This window comes from Sinohyriopsis cumingii, chromosome 9 (genome assembly GCF_028554795.1).
Source record: "Sinohyriopsis cumingii isolate HCF-2022 chromosome 9, ASM2855479v2, whole genome shotgun sequence".
In the NCBI taxonomy this organism is placed as follows: Eukaryota; Metazoa; Mollusca; class Bivalvia; order Unionida; family Unionidae; genus Sinohyriopsis; species Sinohyriopsis cumingii.
This window is the reverse complement of record NC_142969.1, coordinates 77788437-77806579: the sequence shown is the minus strand read 5'-3', so window position 1 is coordinate 77806579 and position 18143 is coordinate 77788437. Positions and strand designations below refer to the sequence as shown.

Below are 18143 nucleotides of genomic sequence, written 5' to 3'. Positions count from 1 at the left end.
GTTTGTTTGCCGAGGGACGAGCTCGGTTCGGATTCTGCTTCTTTATATTTCTTATCTCATAAGTTATGCTTAAGTTTTAGGCTTTCACTCGAACGAATCCACTAAAATTAAACGCTTTATGCGGTGCATGTAAGCACTTTAACTATTTACTTTATAAGCGAATTCTGAACCAAAGTTGTTACATGTGCGTAGATTACATTGGTGACTGACAGTGGAATGGGATTAATGCAATCGGATCACGTAGTCGGAGTTACCTCTGACACTTCCCACCCAATTTTAGATATTTTGACATTTATGTTGGAGTATTGTGTCAGAGCCATTTGGCTATCGAAAAGTTGGAATTTGCCGCCACCTAGAGAAAGCTAGATTTATAAAGTATATCTAGCACTGTTCAATCAGACCTCAAACATATAAATATCAGAAAAGAAGTCAACATATTCTGTAGATATATTGACTTAAAATTAAATAAATATAATGAATCTGTCAGTTTAATTGTGATATTTTTTTGTTATACCTAAAGGAATTACAATAAAATATACATAATAGCAGAAACTAAATTAGAGAACAAGACATACAAGGTATATCAAAATAATACATTTTATTGTGAACAAAGTGGAAAACAGCTTTCAATTAAAAGGAAACAATTATAATAGTTATGCTAAGACACAAAGCTATGATTTAGGAGAAGTCTAAACTGGTTAAATAATCAGTAAAGGATTTACTGATATTAAGTCAACAAAAGATTTGTTATAAAAATTATATGAAGAATATGTGTTATCTTACAATAAATGTATGAAGAAAAATTAGAATCCAATTAGTGTAGATGAAATAAACATGTCATAATATTATCTTGATTATAAAGAAGAAAAGCAGTAAAGTTAAATCTAAATAAATATAAAAGCTAAGGGATTTTTGGTTTTACGTATTTGTTTAAAGTAAATATTTGTTTTAAAGATGTTGAAATATGTGATGTTAATTAATTATGGACATTTTGTGTGCTCGTTTCAGTTACTATTTATTTAATAAGGTATTGTTACTCGTATAACCAAACTAAACAAATCTCGATATTAAAAACTATAACGACGAACGAATTCATTGTTATAAGTAATGTATAAAATGGCATTCCGTTGTATTACCAATGGAACCAACCTAGTTTTATTTGACGCTAATCCCATATTTCCAGATAGATGCCATGCATCTACAAATGTTATATGGACAAATCTCATAGTGATTTTTGTGACCATGACTATCCATATATCATGCCATATAACCCACGTGTATGCGTTTTCACAGAATAAATAATGTTCTATTGCGGGCACAAGTTGGGACAAGAAAGCTAGGTAAATTAGCGAAAGAAAGAGGCTGTGAAAACAAACTTACCCAAGTTGAGTTCTAAACATATTACAAAAACTCAATCGTCAGAAATTATTTATGTCACAAACTAGCTGAAAACACCTTTATAAATACATAGGTTTATACACATCACTGGGTACAAAAATCTAAACTCTCTGTACAAGTACCCCAAATTTGGCAACAAACAGAAATATATTATGTGCAACCTGCTTTCTTCAAACTTTGTTAAACACCCCCGATTAACCTCTACTGAATCAAACATAATAATGCAATCGCAAATGACAACTCCTGCACTAACCAATCAGTTCATAAGCTATTCCACAAAAAGATTTCCCTGTACCATATCATAACAAACGTAATAACAACACTTGCCATATTTCCATGACAAAAAAATATAAACTACCAAGAAAATCGCGAAATATTAATCTCCACACATGGTTATGAGCTGAATGTTACTTCTGAGACTTTTTTATTACATGGTGGTAATTTTACAACCAGTATCGATTGCAACACGAGTATGTCACATACAGTTTGTGAGTGAGTTATATATATATATATATGATAGTAAAAAAGACTCTTATTATAAGACTATAAAATATGTTTTCTAGATTTAATATGAATTCTAGTTCGAATAAAATGAAGGGAAATGTTTAGTTTGAAATATATGAGTAGTGAATATCAAAGAATTCGATAAAACATTTAAAACAATTTTGGTGAATAAAAGTGATACAAAGTGCAAACAAGTGGATTTATGTCTCAATATTGTTCTTGCAATATAGTACTGGATCAAATAGCAATAAATTCACTATCAACGGTAGAGTAAATTTAAGAAAGATGTTTTAAAAGTATGAAGATAAAATAAGTAATTGTATCTCGTAGACTGGAGAAATACATTTTTCACTGCAATGGTATAATATGTACATGACTGCTTTTGTGTAATTACTGCATGATACACATAGAAAAGTTTGTTTCAAAAATTAGTACGGAAGACGTGTTCAGAATGATATTGAGATATTAGCTAGTGATGTTACGTTTCCATTTAGTAAGTATATCTAATATTTCTAGCCATTCAGAATTAGTCTTGTTGAAGATTATGATATCTTTGCTAAAAGTGAATAAAATATAATATATTTGTTATAAGAAAATAAAATGTAAAAAATGGTATGATACTTTTGGCATCATTTAAATTTCTATTTGTAATCCTTGTTCTTGATTTCTTGCACATTCAGTTTTATCATTTTTGTCTCACATCCTTGTCGATCCTATTAAGCAGAGGAATGTAATTCAGTTTGCAGATCTGAAACCAGAAACTCCTATCACTGAAATGAAAGAAAGCATACAGGTTAAAAGTTGTACACTTGCATCATAATATAACCTGCAAACGTTTTCAGATCCTTTATAGGCTATACTGAGGAATCTGTTTAACGTAAACTACATAACATCGGTTCGATTCCAAAAACGAAGGACGTATGGTAATTAGGTCCAATGAAATATTTTGTGAAAGAAAAAAATATAATGGCATTTGTTGGCTTAAGTCCAATACGATATCACCCGTCGCTTGATTTATCTGCAATGGTATCCACACTTTAATTTTAAAAAATCCATAAAAATTCAAAGAGCAACGCATTTGTTGCGGTTTTATCTTCGATAAAGGAACAAATTCTGCCAGCACAGCTGACAAGCGGTTTTTGGTGAACTTTGAAACACTCGAGCCACTTTTTAAGCTGATGGATTATTGAAAGAGGAAAGCTTAATAATAAAAACAAGAATCACGAGGTGGTTATATATATATATATATATATATATATATATATATATATATATATATATATATATATATATATATGGGTACTTTGTGTACAAACAAACCTTGATCTGGAATTTGTTAAGTTCGAATAAAAAACAAAACCGAATGCCTTTATGGAGGTTTTGCTTAAATTGTTTATGATTCACCTTATAAATCAGTCTCAGGTGCGACCTGAACAAAGTTTAAGTTATATTCAAAGGATAATTTTCTAATTTGCAAAACAACTCATGGTCTTTGTGCAAGGTGTTTAAAGAGATCCTTGACACAGCTGTCTATAACACATATGCCTACAGTGTATTCAAAGCGTATTTAACCCATATGTTTGACAGGTATATAACACCAAGAAGGATATTAGAATTCCTCGGTGTAGACAAAGTTCCGAGGAATCAAATCTCTTTAAGTATCTGATTGATATACAATAATAGCTAGGCAGAGGTAGAAACAGACAGACAGACATACAGACAGTGATATTTACTTATAATAATTATTATCAACGCTGGTAACTCCATGAAGAACGTATCCATCTGGAATGTTGAATTCAAGTGGCTTGTCATATTGGTTGAGTTTGTTGGTGGTATAGCAACCTGTGAGTGAATATGCTGTTGAAAGAGAACAATTAACCATATGTGTTATCGAAGTTCGAGTACTCTGACATTGTAACAGCATTGCATAAATATGAATGTAATAAAATATTATAATAATTTTACTTTGAGTTGAGTACGGCATTTCATGCAAAATATGTGACTGGCATTTCTTTATAAAATGTATAAATTAGGAATAAGCGCTGAAATATTCAGTTTTACGCTATTATTTTATGAGTTCTTTCAGTGTTCAATAAATATAACGCAAATAGAAGTAATGTCACCAATATTACTTCTTGTTTGATTTTAGAGGACATAGATTCCTCCTAACTAAAATGGCGATAGAGCAATGTTTGCAGTTTACATTAATGTATACCTACTTTTATTTACTGAAGGTCTAGTTTTATTATATGATAACCCTAAATGATGTACAGAGTCAGTTTGATAGGGAAAGGATTACAGTGATAAATGGTCTGTCAAGGTAAATACATAAAACACAAACAAACAATAGTTTTTTTTGTTGAGAAGAAGGATGAAAAATAATACTATGAGACTCTTGAATTAGAAATTTTTAATTTTACATACTTGAGAATTATGTTTAATATTAATGGTGCATATAGTATAGTTGATTATTCCCGTTCAATACAAACACATACTGTTTCACTGAAAATGTTACCTGAAGTATTTGGTGCCTAATTTAGTTCTATGCAATTTATATATGGGGTTTCGTTGCTTCCAATAATTCAAGAAGGTACACCTTACTTTTATGAAAATTATATTACAGGTTAGCATGAAAACAAGTACAGTTGCAGTAAATGAAAAACGTAGGAGATTGTCATTGTGCTAAATGAGATTGGTCCATGACGAACGTGGGAAATGGTCATTGTGCTAGATGAGATCGGTATATGATGAACGTTGGAGATGGACATTGTGCTAGATGAGATTGGTATATGATGAACATGGGAGATGGACATTGTGCTAGATGAGATTGGTCTATGATGAAAGCGGAAGAGACTGGCACATGATAAATGTAGAAGATGGACATTGTGGTAGATGAGATTGGTATATGATGGAAATTGAAGAAGGAGATACCACTGCATAAGGTGAGATTGGTATATGATAAACATGGGAGATGGCCATTTTATTAGATGAGATTGGTATACGATTAGCTTGGGAGAATGCAGTTGCACTTGAGGAGGTTGGCATAGGATGATTGTGGGAGATAACCATTGTACTAGATGAGATTGGTATATGATGAAAATGGAGGAGGACCATTGTACTAGATGAGATTTGTATATGATGAACGTGGGAGATCGCCACTGTACCAGTATACGTGTATTAAACTCACTATGTAACGTCTGTAAGACCTTGCCTGATGGACCACGCATAATGCTATCGTTGGTAGGTGATTGACACTAATTAGACAATGGCACACAACAAATAATTGATGTTCTAAACCTAGTGTACGTATCGCTGCCATACTCTGTTATGTTCTAATTCATATTTTTATAGCATCAACATTTGCCAATCATTTTTCATGAATGTTTTCTTACTAATCGGAATAAAAATTAAATTTTTATGTACAAAAACAACGATATGCATTTCAGTGATGTTCTGTACTAATAATTATGCGTGGCCATCACAACTGTGACGCAGGACAGTTTGGTTGATTCTAATGCCTTTGCTGTATCATAAACTTATTTTGTATCGAATATAGATCACCAGCTTCAAGTGACTGATGTGTAATGGTTGCAGGTCGAGGAAAAGTTGATCATGTTACTTGAACAATATGTCCATGTGCAAATCGTATAGTCCATTTGATTCCTACCAAAGTCCATTTTGAAAAATACATATTTATATTAGCAAATTGATCTAACAGACTAATAGGTCAAGTCTACTTCTCTTAACAGCAATTTTAGTCTTCATCGACTTTGCTTTGTACTATGGCTACAAGGGGAAATGTGTGCATGCTCCATGCGGGATTTATAGTGGAGATCATTTCAGAGGTAATTTGGAATACTTAAAAAACATAATTATGAAAACAGTTTTATAAACTAATTCCTTTTAGCATAATACACCTTTGTACTTTTGTGTTAAAATCCATGTTTTAGAAAACAGTGGAAAATTGATATTGAAGAAATAGAAACCATTTTCCAGGTTAAAGTTTCTGCAAATAGTCTATTTGTCTTTAATATGGCCAATGTACTGTCCGTATTGCATGACGAGTTCATGAATAAGGTGACACATTATTAGCGCTGATCAGTTCTAAATGCAGAAAAGTAAACAACGGTATGTTATGCATTTCATGAGATCAGCATTATCATTTCTGGGAAGCTGACTCGTCCCATGCTTAGAGGGATCACTTTTTTACAACGTAGGCATTCATGACAAACAATAACCATTCAGTTAATGTATGAGAAAACTATACATTATTTGTATAGTTGCTTGCATCTATGAGACCAACAATGTTGTTAAAAGAAATTGTATTTTCAGTGAGAAAAAGTGGAGAAACCGGCTATAGCACTTACCCAGTGTGGTTAGATGTGCACGTAATATGATAGTCCAGACCCTTCATTACCATATGCCTAATCAACTTTTGGTGCGTTTGCTTTATCCGTCATGCGAACCTCAATTATCTATGTGTATTTAACAAATGTTCAGGCCATACTTTTCGCTTGTTGCTTTCAGGTTATTTAATCCTCAAGCATCTGAGTTATATGATTTATTTTACCTAGTAACAGAGTTATTGAATTTTAAAGTCTTACGTCTCATAAAACATGTGAGAAATAGCCACATTTTACTGCATGCCTAAACTTTAAATAAAATTGTACAATTATATTGCATGCTCTAACATCAGTTGATTAAATATTGTACCTATTAGCAATTCCGATAGTATAATATAGCTACTACTGCGGTTATAATTTATAATGATGTATAGTTTCTTCGGTGTTCATTTGAAGTCATGTTGGCATAGATAGATGGCAAACGTGTGAAGGTAAACCTAAAGATATATACTCTGCCCATGAATCGGATAGTTCATAATAAATGTATCTTGATTTAATCACTTTGTCCATATGATTATTTTGTCTTTGGTTTCTAGGTCTTGAAAAGAAGGACATTTTGATATTCATTTTGAAATCACTTTCTTTAAAAAAGAAAATGATCTGCTTGATTTTATTTGGTAAGTCCTTAAGAAAATGACCTCACCTTTCGTTTCCCTTTATTTTGTGTTATGTAACTATTACATTTTTGGTTCTGTTATGCTGCTTCTAAATCAAGTGCGCAGGTCAGAGGAGAACATATTTAAGGATGAACGTCCCAGGTATGGCAAGCTCGTGCGCATGCACTTTCTGGATAATATTTCCCTCCGAGACAGGAAATCATATGCAAGGTAGGATTTAACCAGTTATTTCATTAATTACCTGGAGATGAGCAACAATAAAAATTCCAACGTCTGTCTTCATAATAGTTGTTGTGGACACTTTTGATGCCTTGAAGAATTCCAGACTGCCCACATTGGTATATAGCAGGTTCGTCGTAGTCATTGACATATCCTGAAAAATGTTTTTGTTCACTACCATATTCAAATATTCATGATAATATTTTTAACAGTGTTGTTAGACAGAAAACGGTGTAACTTATTATTTTTTCCTATCGCAAGAGAGTTCTAGGGATTTCCTTTAATCACTATAAAAAATACTTGCAAGAGTAGTCACAACAAATTGACAAAGACAGGAATTAAGAAAACCTGATTAAATTACTGTTGTGATGCTCGGAGTCAGAAATATAAATTAGACAATGTGAATTCACGGCTTGAGATAAATTCTGAAAATATCAGCTCGCGCCTATTTCTGTGCATGTAACTGCATATCACATATCCTATGTTGACTATTGACTCGTTGCTGTGATATATCCAGCTATTTCGGTAGATACACACAAAAAAATCGAGTCAAAATGTTAATAATAATTTCTTATACTGGCAGGTATAGCATTTACATTAATTCACATAATTTGACATACAAATTGATGAGTGCAATACAATAAGCATATTATTCATCTGAATCACATGGGTTTAAAAGAAATAACACTTACAATACGATAACAATATACCAAGGGATAACACTAACGAAACAGATATAGTGAAAACATGCGTTTCCTTTATGTTTGGCTGTAATGAAAACAAGAAACCAGAATCATTACAAAGTGTTTAATTGTATCATTTTAATTTGGAATAAGTTATTAATTGTAGAACTTTCTTTTAATATATCACGTTAGTTAACTATACACTCACACTTTATTGGGGATCGAACTGATTTGTGTTCGCAAATATGACAGATGTGCTAAAAGGTGCAAGGAGGAAACATTGGGTTGCTTTCCAAATGGCTCAGTTATGCTCATTTGTCCCATTTTCGCTATCTTATAACATAGTGCTATATTACATTATATCAGTCGGTCAAATAAATGGTCAGAGATGTAACAGCAGCCACCCCACTCCACTCCATCCCCGTTCTTGCATAATAGGCAAGTAACATGTTCAAGTAAGTCTTATAGCTTTGTAAACCACAGCCGTCGATAACTTTAATATTATGTCTTAATGTTCAGAAACAGTTGAAAATTAAAGATTGATGATTGCTTCATCATAACCAATTAATGATCTATTTTGATCGACTGGAATTATTTTCTAAATATTTTTGTCATGATAATGTCGTATTTTGATTGATTCGTAATAGTTAAGTCCCTGGTATCCTGGAACGTAGAACGGTTTACTGGTACATTTATAGTGCAACATATGTGTGGTCCTTTATTTGTACTATACAACGAAAAGAAATATTTATTTGGAACTTTTTATTCACATACTTATTTTGTACCGGGAGCTCTCCACGCAACAAATATACCAGTTCTTAAAAGACTGCTATACGTTTTTATATTCGGTCTGCAAAATCATAATCGAATTATTGGTTGATCGACTTTTCCGACCAGGCTTCAAATAGTTTCATTAATCGTCCCATCATTATTTTTTTAAATCGGCAGCACAACAAATTATGTTTCGCGAAGATGTAAGCGCATTAGACAATGACGATACAAATTTCATCACCATAAATTGAGCCAGCCATATAGTTCTGTAATAGTTACAACCTGGCTATAACATGCACGTAAACAGCGAAGGAAAGAGACTCAGCAAGGGTGACAAAAAATGGGCAAAACTTTGAGGACCTTCTACAGAAAAACTTAACCGATACCTATCTACTTTTGCTGAGACTGAATATAATTAGAAAGGAAGCAAAACAAAAACAAGTTGGCAATTTACCATATTCTCTCACCCAAAATTGCTTTATGACGTAAGGATATATATGCCAACATTTAAGATATATTTTCGTAAAATCTAATTATTAACATTTCTTTCCTATTGTTTGAGGGGATATATATATATATATATATATATATATATATATATATATATATATATAAGAGTTGGAAATAGGAGTTATGCTGGGGAGCAGCTAAGCATAACTGTATCTGATAACAATACAAAGATCAGTGAGTTCCTAAATATTTCATAGGTTAAGAGTGGGGCTTCACACAAGGTTTGGTTCAGAGACTTATTACCTGTAAAAAAAAGCAACGAACTTGCACGTAAAATGATAATTTATCATTGAAACGATAATTTGCAATAATGCGTATTTTGCTTGTGTAGACCTCGTGTGGTTGAATGCATGCAAGATCATTTAAACTTATTTGGAAGAAAATGCATATATGTCCAATTTTCACATTTCAAATTTTAATTGTAATCTCATATTGGAATAACTTCTCGGTTGATTAATTTCCCGACCAGTTCGTTGATATATGCTTTTAAATTCTGTAAGACATCCATATATCTATGAATTTCCTTTTCATTGGCCCATCAAGTCTTCCATCCACCCCAAATCTATCTAGTTAGGTAGCCAGTTGGACGGAACACATACAAAACATACATATATTCATGCGCACATACATACAAACATGCATAATGTTACAGAAAGAAATTATACAATCCTGTAAACAATTTTCAAAGAAAAGCAATAAAGCATGCCAACGTAAAAGTGAAAAGCGTTTGCATTAATGAAAGAAAAGTCAAAATCTCGTTTTCAGATCCTTACCACTCCAGCTGCATCGTGATGGCTGAACCGACGTGAAGTGCACACTCGTCCTATCACATCTAAAATCCCATTGTCTATCTTCATAATGATTATTGTGAGTACTTTTCACAGAGGTCAACAATTCGGGCTCTGCGCAGGTGAAATCGAACACCTCGTCATACTGTGTGGTAAACTGATGATATCCTATACATGATCCAGTCAAAGTCAAGATAAACACTAATGTAATTTGAGTATTCATTTCCTGAAGAAAAAAAAACCAACAAGAAAAAACATTTAATTTAGGTATTCATTTCCTGAAGACAAAACAAAGCAAGTCAAAACAATAAAAAAAACTAAACAATTTAAACTAATTCAAAATCCTATTTTGTCACACATTGTTTTAAATATAAAGATTCCTTGCAATTTCACACTTTAAGGTTTGGAATTGTGGACTATTTACAATATTGTTCTAGGAGGACTTGGGTCAGAGTTATTACTTCCAGATCAGTACCCACGAATATAACACAAGTCAATTTGTAGTGCCACATTTTCGTAGGGAGTATCATGAATCAGAAGTGTGGCCTCTTCGTTATTTGTAATATTTCCTGATTTAAAACAAGGTCTTCTTCTGCTATGTGCACCATAGCAAAGTTTCAGTTAAAATAATTGCACGTAAAAGCACAATAAGTACCCTATCGTTTGTAAAACTTTGTGTAGCTGTGCTACCCTGGTGTCAAAAAACTAAAAGAACACTTCAATACTAACATCATGGGTTATCAAATATCGGGTATTACCTATTATCAACAGATCCTGGTTTAATTACTTCATACTGATATTTTGAAAAAAATGAGACATGTAGGAAATAGTTTTTTTTTTGTCAACTTCAGTTTTTTGACGTTTCTAGTAAAATTTAAGTTCAAATATTTTACTTAAAACACGTATCAAATAGTATAATTGACACTCTTTGAGATGTTTAATTTCTACTAATTTCCAGATTTATATATCTAATTACTGTTCATTTCAATATTTTATCACAATTAATAAATTTACAGTCAAATGGTAAGTTTTGTGCATGATTAACAGTCGGTCTTTTGAACTTCCGTGTTTGTTTCTAATATAATAGTGTCAGATACAAGCCTGTAACTATTATATGCAGGGAACGAATTCATTGAGTCTTTGCAGTAGTATTTCATATAGGATTAAATGATCATGGTTGGGTATTTATCGATGTGTAAATTTTACCGAATCACTCACAAAGCAAATAAAGCAAAGTCATTTAAGCATTATAATTCCAATTTACTTTCTTTCTGTCATCATATAAGTATATTTCATTAACAAAGCGTTCAATTTTAGGTAGATCGAGGTTTTCTTTCATTATCCTCTTCACTGCGATAGAATACATAGGCCCATTTTCGTTACCTAAGGGTGGTTGATTTTTATGTAGTAATATATGGTAGAGTGTCAGAGTGGATGATGCCAGTTATCTAATCAGCTTGTTATGATCTTTTTTAATTTAAAAGAAAATAAGTGATAATGTTTAAACCAGGTTATTCATGTTTTTAAGAGTACGTTTGCGCATGCCAGGTGTTGTTATAGCTTTCGTTGTTCATGCTTTCTGCTCATTTCGATGCTTCAAAAGCAAATTCATGCCCATTTTTAGTGAGATCCCTTGCTAGTCACATGACCCCGACTTTTACATAATAAATATAATATTAAAAATATTTTTCTGAGATTAGTTTGATAAAATTTTCATTATTTTAAGTGTATTATATAAATTAGAATAATATTGAATTATTATTCAATAATTGTACCAGGGGACAACACAAATTTAACTCTTTAAATTAACGTAATTTAAAGAACATAACACGTTTTGCATTTACTAATTAACTACTGGCAAATAAATTGAATAAATAAAAACTGGTAAATTTGAAATATAATGCACCATCTTCAATATTTTGCCAAGTCAAAATATATTATTAATAACATAAATATAAAATAATACAGTACACATAATAAAAAATACTGTTTGCCTCTATTTCTTCATAAAGTTCCAGTAGTATTTAAGATACATTTCTTTTATCACAGGTAAAGGCTTTTCTATTCAGGTGACAATTTTGTAACCAGGAAATTAGTTAAGGTCTATTTTAGAGCAATGTTTCCTCTGTTACTTTGGTTATGATACAGAAGTTATTTTTAGACATTGTTCTTCGTGATTTCAAGGCAATTGCTTATTACGTAGAATATTTACACTGTACCACATGTGTGTGTGTGTGTGTGTGTGTGTGTGTGTGTGTGTGTGTATGTGTTTGGCGACAGTGCAATTGAGTAATGAGTCATTGGTGTTATCCAAAAGCGACATGTGCGATCTGCGACCCATTGTACGATGCTATGTTCACAGTCCATATTTTCAAAATAAAATCGGATAGCCTTTTGGTAAGACTTCACCGTCAGTACATCTTTGAGTATACTTTTGAATAACATATGACGTTTGAGGATTTGGACTCACTGGATAGTTCATTACTAACAAACATATGCAAGGATTATATAGGACAATAATATGATAAATGCTAGAATAAATCCCATATCCATCGTGGACATTTCTGAGCAAAACAAATATATCTTTCTAACAGTAAAACCATCAGAAACCAGTCCGGTGGGGTTGTGGGTTCGAACCCAGGCAGAGTCATACTAAACACTTATAAAAAAAATGGTATCAGCAGTTTGCTCGCATGGCACTTAGCTTTTAAGAAGTTAGTGTCGGCTTGGTGTCAGGATAATGTGATTGCGCGAGACATGATGTTACATGTCTTTGGCATTTTGCCCCAGTTCTAGGCATCAGCATAAACTGACCACATAACAGACATCGTAGAGATATGACTAAAAACACACACACATGCACACACGCACATACGCACACACACAGACATGCATATATATATATATATATATATATATATATATATATATATATATATATATATATATATATATCTCAGCTTTGGCAATATGGCTGCTATTTTCTGGTGACTAATATAGATGGTTGACAACTCATTGTCGAGTGGACGCAGTAAATATTTTCTTACAATTTTTGTTTTAAATATAATTTGTATTCTACATAAAAGTCTGTGGGAGGGTCCGAACACATCTAATACATTGAACATATATATAATTAGTTAGTTAATATTAAGTAGTTATGTGATCATAACAGGCCAGTAACTATGTACGGTCATTATAAACCTTACTCTTTGCAAGCAGTTACTATTCTATTCGGTGATTTCAAAAATTGATATTTTCTTCCTTGGTCTTAACGTTTGCTTTTCAAATCAAAACTGCCATTGTTTCTTGTTTCATATTGTGAGTACTTTTCTGAGATAATTTTTAGAGTTCAGTTTGTTATTCTTTTTAATCTCTCAGAGTACCATTGTTACATCAGCAAATATGAACAAATCTACTCTGTAAAGGTAAATGAGAGCAATTCATCTTTGATCAATGTGGGGGTAAAAATACGGTAAGTCTTGGTTTACTGGATTAGGGACGCTTCTGACGATACAATTTTATAATCATATGTTAAATGACAACCCGATACCGTAGTCTTGTTTGCAAAATGCAAAATCATTGTGGTGTAATATCCAGAGATATTAGAGTCAAGTTTCTTCGTCTTTAAAGTAATCGCATACTATTTCACTAATACATGCAGAGTCTGCTCATCGGTTCAGGGTTAAAAGAGTTTACCTGCAGAAACGAACCGAAATGGCTCGAATCACTATAATCCTTCTCAACTTGTTTGCTTGACAAGCTGATATCGACGTCTTTGTTGCAGAATGCTAAGTTATTGCTAAGTATCGTGCAAAGATGAAATAAATACGATCTGGTTGTGATGGGTTCCATTTGGTGAGTGCCATGTCCAGCATCGTGAAGCTTTATGTTGTCCCAGGGTGTTGGCTAGTACCAAGTTGTTGTAACTTGCGAACTCGAGCAGCCGTCTCCCTCTCTCATTGGTAAGCTCATTGCAAGAAGGTCCACAATGTACTTCCCAGTCTAGTCGCCCACTATATCTCAACAAAGGCCTGTCTGATCGGTCCTACATGTATAATACCTGCATTGTTCCACAACACTGTATGGCAAACCAGTATGCTAGTCTTAGTGTTTTACTGGTGCAGTTCTCTGACTAGATCTTTGGGGTCTTTGCCTGTGATACAGATCCTATTTCGAAATACTGTGAGCCTGAATAATGGCAGATGCGGGATGATGAAATTAAACGGGTCCACTTGTCTGAAATTTGGCTTGAATACTTTCGGGGCGATGGCTTGTTCTGGACGGGTTTTGTGGCATAGCTGCTCACTGACTTGCTCACCACCCAGATGTGAGTGGTGTACATCAGAATGACAAAAGCACTATGTGTTTCTCGCGCCATTCTGTCTTGAAGCAGACGATGAAGTTGCCGAACATCACAGTTACGCTGTCAATCATGAAATGCTTTCTACCTGTCTCGGGATCAATCACGTGCTGTGTTGTCTTCTTTTGCTTGTCTGTTTTTGGTTTATAATAACGGGTGGTTTTGGGTTTTGTTTTTTGCTCAGTTGCTCTCTGCCGTGTGTTAACAGTTCTTCCACTCTTCCATACACGCTCTTTATCTTGTGCCTAAATTCACAGAATGCAATGTCTATTTCATGGCTAGCTCTGTAATGTTTTATCTGAGCACATCCGCCACATCATTCAAAAGCGTCAACTTTCTGCTTTTAGTGCCTGTATTTTATCTCTTGGTTGCCTTGGTTGCCTTCAATCTAATTTTCTTGCTCATAAGGCAGTTTGGGCGCACTAATTTACTCCTTGGCGGCTACTTTTAATTATCTATTGACACTATATTAATGCCTGATCATTTGCAGTGATTTGAAATTTAGTATTGTGCACATTTTACAATGGTCTTCCAACACGAGTTTTCTTTCAGAATTGAAATGCGCTCTTTATTCCTTTGGCTCCATCCATATATCTAAACTTTCCCCAAATTTATTAAAGCCAATGTTTGAATATATTGTGGTTTTGTAATCATAAGCTGAAACTCCGCGTATAGAATAAACCTGCAAGATTTTTCGACTGGTCAAATGCCGAACATTTGTTTGATTCTGAGACAAGCACTTAGCAAAGAACTGGATGTTTTCGATCTTACCTAGTGGATTCATTTCGTTTCTACTTCTAATGTTTGCCTGTAGTTTTGATCTGTTCTTCTTACTCATCTATCTGCTTCTCTGATGCTACTAGTTTGACACCAAGTTCAGCGATCATTCGATGTGCACAGTAAGACCAGATGTGATATGCCCATTGTGCACCAATATTGAAATCGTGTTAAGTCGAGAGGGTTGGTACTCCAAAACTAAGGGCGCTTACAATATTAGCTTCATCCAATTTATACATTTTTATATCAGTAATGTTGAGGTATACACTAACGGTACGGTTTCTTTAACTGGTTATTTTATTAACTGGCATTTTTTGAAATACAATTATTCTACATTCAGTAGCACAAGTTACTATAAAAGCTCATGGACAACAAACGCTTTTTTCCGCTTTCTAAAGCGAGCTTGTCGGGTTTACATATTGGGTCACGTGACACACCCCACACATGGTTATGTTCCAGCCCCCTTTCTAGGTCTGTCAAGATGTTCTTGTAGCAATTACTGCAGAATTTTCAGTGATTGCAAGGTTTTGCCAAATATAAGTATTTTCGCAGCGATGCATTTTGCTGCGGATATCCAAATGGTCATATTAACTCTAAATGTGCACAACTCTAATCGCATGCGCTATCTTTGTACCATTTATTTAACGGGCTCTGGCTTCAGAGGCTGGCATCGATATAAACGTTTCTCTGGGAGAGAGGCATTTCATTTTCTAGAAAAAGAAGTTGGCGTCCATGCTTTTAAAATGTTTTGAGGTAGTTGAAGTTTTTCATAGGTGCTAACATATCTTCAACTAACTAATATATCGTAAAATATTCTACTTCAGCACTTTTTAATATCGCTAACGTGGATCTTATATGCTATACGTGGGCCAGTCAAAATGGAAATTGGATTTATATCGACTTCGAATGTAGCATATTTTAACATACAGCATTCCCGTTTGATCAGAGAGCATCTCATATTAATTCAGGAATTACCGAGGCTTCAACTGTATACCATGTTGCATTTATCTGTGTCTATTATAATTTAGGGCTGGAAACTTCATCCCCTAACCCAATAAATATCACCGGTTCCCTATTGTTATTTAAATGATGTTTCCAATTTCATACACGATTGCCTTCATCGGTCTTGGAGTGTAGGCCACACACAAGCACACACACACACACACACACACACTCAACCAACCAGTGAGGCCTTCCACAGAACGAAAGAAGGGTTCATGTATCTAACTGCTTCAAAAATGCATCGGAATATGGCCAGAACTAGAATGTAGGACGAACCACAACTGATGGCGAAATAAGACTGCTAAATTCAAATGATGAATTTTATAAGCCTTTGAATCTAATAATATTTCCTAAAGTAAACCACAAAAAACAAAAGTAAAATATGTATGTTTCTAAAGAGGTACTGAGACGACATTATATCTTTGTTCTTAAACCATTGAACTATGTAATTTCTATATATGAAAACATACAATTTAGAAAGTAAATTCGCAATTTACGTCGGTGAATGTAAAAAAATCCCACTATTTATTTGTTGTATGACAATGATGTTACCTCGGTAACATTGGGCATTCAAACTTAATAATCTCCCCCTCCCTTGTTTACAAATAAATTTAAATGTTGAATGGAAGCTCTGCAACATGAAGAAACTCTCAGAAAGGAAGTTCAGGTAATTTTGAAAATAGACCACATCGTTGTGCATTTCTGGAGCTACAAAACATTTCTGGCTCCGGACTCATTTGGTTCCTCCTTCGCACGAATCAACAACAATGTGAATGCCTACGTAGTTTGTAAGTCGTGAAGACTGCTTTGCGCACACACACACGCATGCACACACACACACACACACACACACACACACACACACACACAAGATAAAGTGAGGTGTATCACCGAGGTACCAAGAACATTACCTACCTCAAGCTCCAGTAACTGTAATTGAACTTGTGAACACAGTTTAGGAAACCCGATGTTATCCCCTTGAATTTAAAACCACATGAAGTTTTATACCCACAACCCTTTAGTTCCTTCCCTCTTTAGTCTCGTACAGATATTGAAATGAATCAAATGCACATGCCACCTCTTTTATACTCAACTGCGCAAATTATATTTGGTGAGAGGCCATAATGTTTTGGTTGAGTGAGAGAGGAGTAATAATGTAAATCGGATGGCTGTTTCAACCGTATACGTTCAGCATATCCTGTCCATCAAAAGACGACTAGCCAATCAGAGACTGCTGTACACTGCCAAATGTCTCGAATGAAACAGTCTCTTGCTTATCACTTAAAGGTCCAAAAATATAACATTATTCAACTTGTTTCATAAATGTTATGGGGAAAATATTGTGAGCAAAGGTTTAATTCTGACATATCAGCCACTTACATGTAACAATTATTGAAAAGGAAATAATAAAAATTTAACAAACTTTCAAAATGGAGTAAAAAGAAACCCAAGAACCAGAATAATAAGGATGAAAGCGAAAAAAAATCTTGTAGCAGCTGTACTTACCTTGCCGCAGGCAACAGAAAAAGCAGAATTTGCATCTATATCGTGCTAAATATTGGATTTGACATGAGTAGTGAATGGGGGCGATATAGCGACATGGGGATCTCCATGTTAAAAAGTGAATATTGAGTATAGCGACAATGCGAAGTTAACATGGGGGAAATTTAACATGGAGTGAATGGGGATTTGAACATAGCGACAAAGGATTTGGTCTGAATAGCGATAAGGAAAAACTGGACATAGCCAGAAGGAATTGGGTCTGTATAGCGACAAAGTGACTTACATGTTAAAAATGCCGCGAAAATTTAATATGGTGGGGCAATATAGCGACAAGAGGAAATTAGCAAAAGTTTCAGTATCTATTCCTATATTCTTTGGTTCTAAATAAATAGTTGTCTTTTATCACTGAGATACATTTATTGTATACTGAGCGTAAAACGTGAAATTTAAAAGTAAAATAAAACCTTCAACATGTCTTTGTGTAGTGTCATTAGTACACTATGTGTATAGTTTATGTCTCTCCAAGTTACAGTGGATTATTCCATCTCTACTTTCCTCTTTGTTGATTTAACTTGTTTGTTTCCTTCTATTTAAGACAAACGACATTG

General features: G+C 33.7%; 1 protein-coding gene across 2 annotated transcripts; it reads right to left on the bottom strand.

Annotated features, from left to right (window-relative positions):
- Nucleotides 1-581: 581 nt before the first annotated feature.
- On the bottom strand, nucleotides 582-17158 carry LOC149792067 (dermatopontin-like). Of its 2 annotated transcripts, XM_089970561.1 has the most exons (5): nucleotides 16948-17158; nucleotides 9879-10119; nucleotides 7164-7295; nucleotides 3636-3759; nucleotides 582-2672 (listed from the first exon to the last, which is right to left on the bottom strand). In XM_089970561.1, exons 2-5 carry the CDS (start codon nucleotides 10114-10116, stop codon nucleotides 2588-2590), a joined length of 579 nt encoding a protein of 192 aa, XP_089826687.1. In that variant the 5' UTR covers nucleotides 10117-10119; nucleotides 16948-17158; the 3' UTR covers nucleotides 582-2587. The 2 variants fall into 2 exon arrangements, with proteins under 2 accessions (XP_089826687.1, XP_089826688.1); XM_089970562.1 differs by lacking the exon at nucleotides 16948-17158 and having other exon boundaries at nucleotides 9879-10097.
- Nucleotides 17159-18143: the final 985 nt, after the last annotated feature.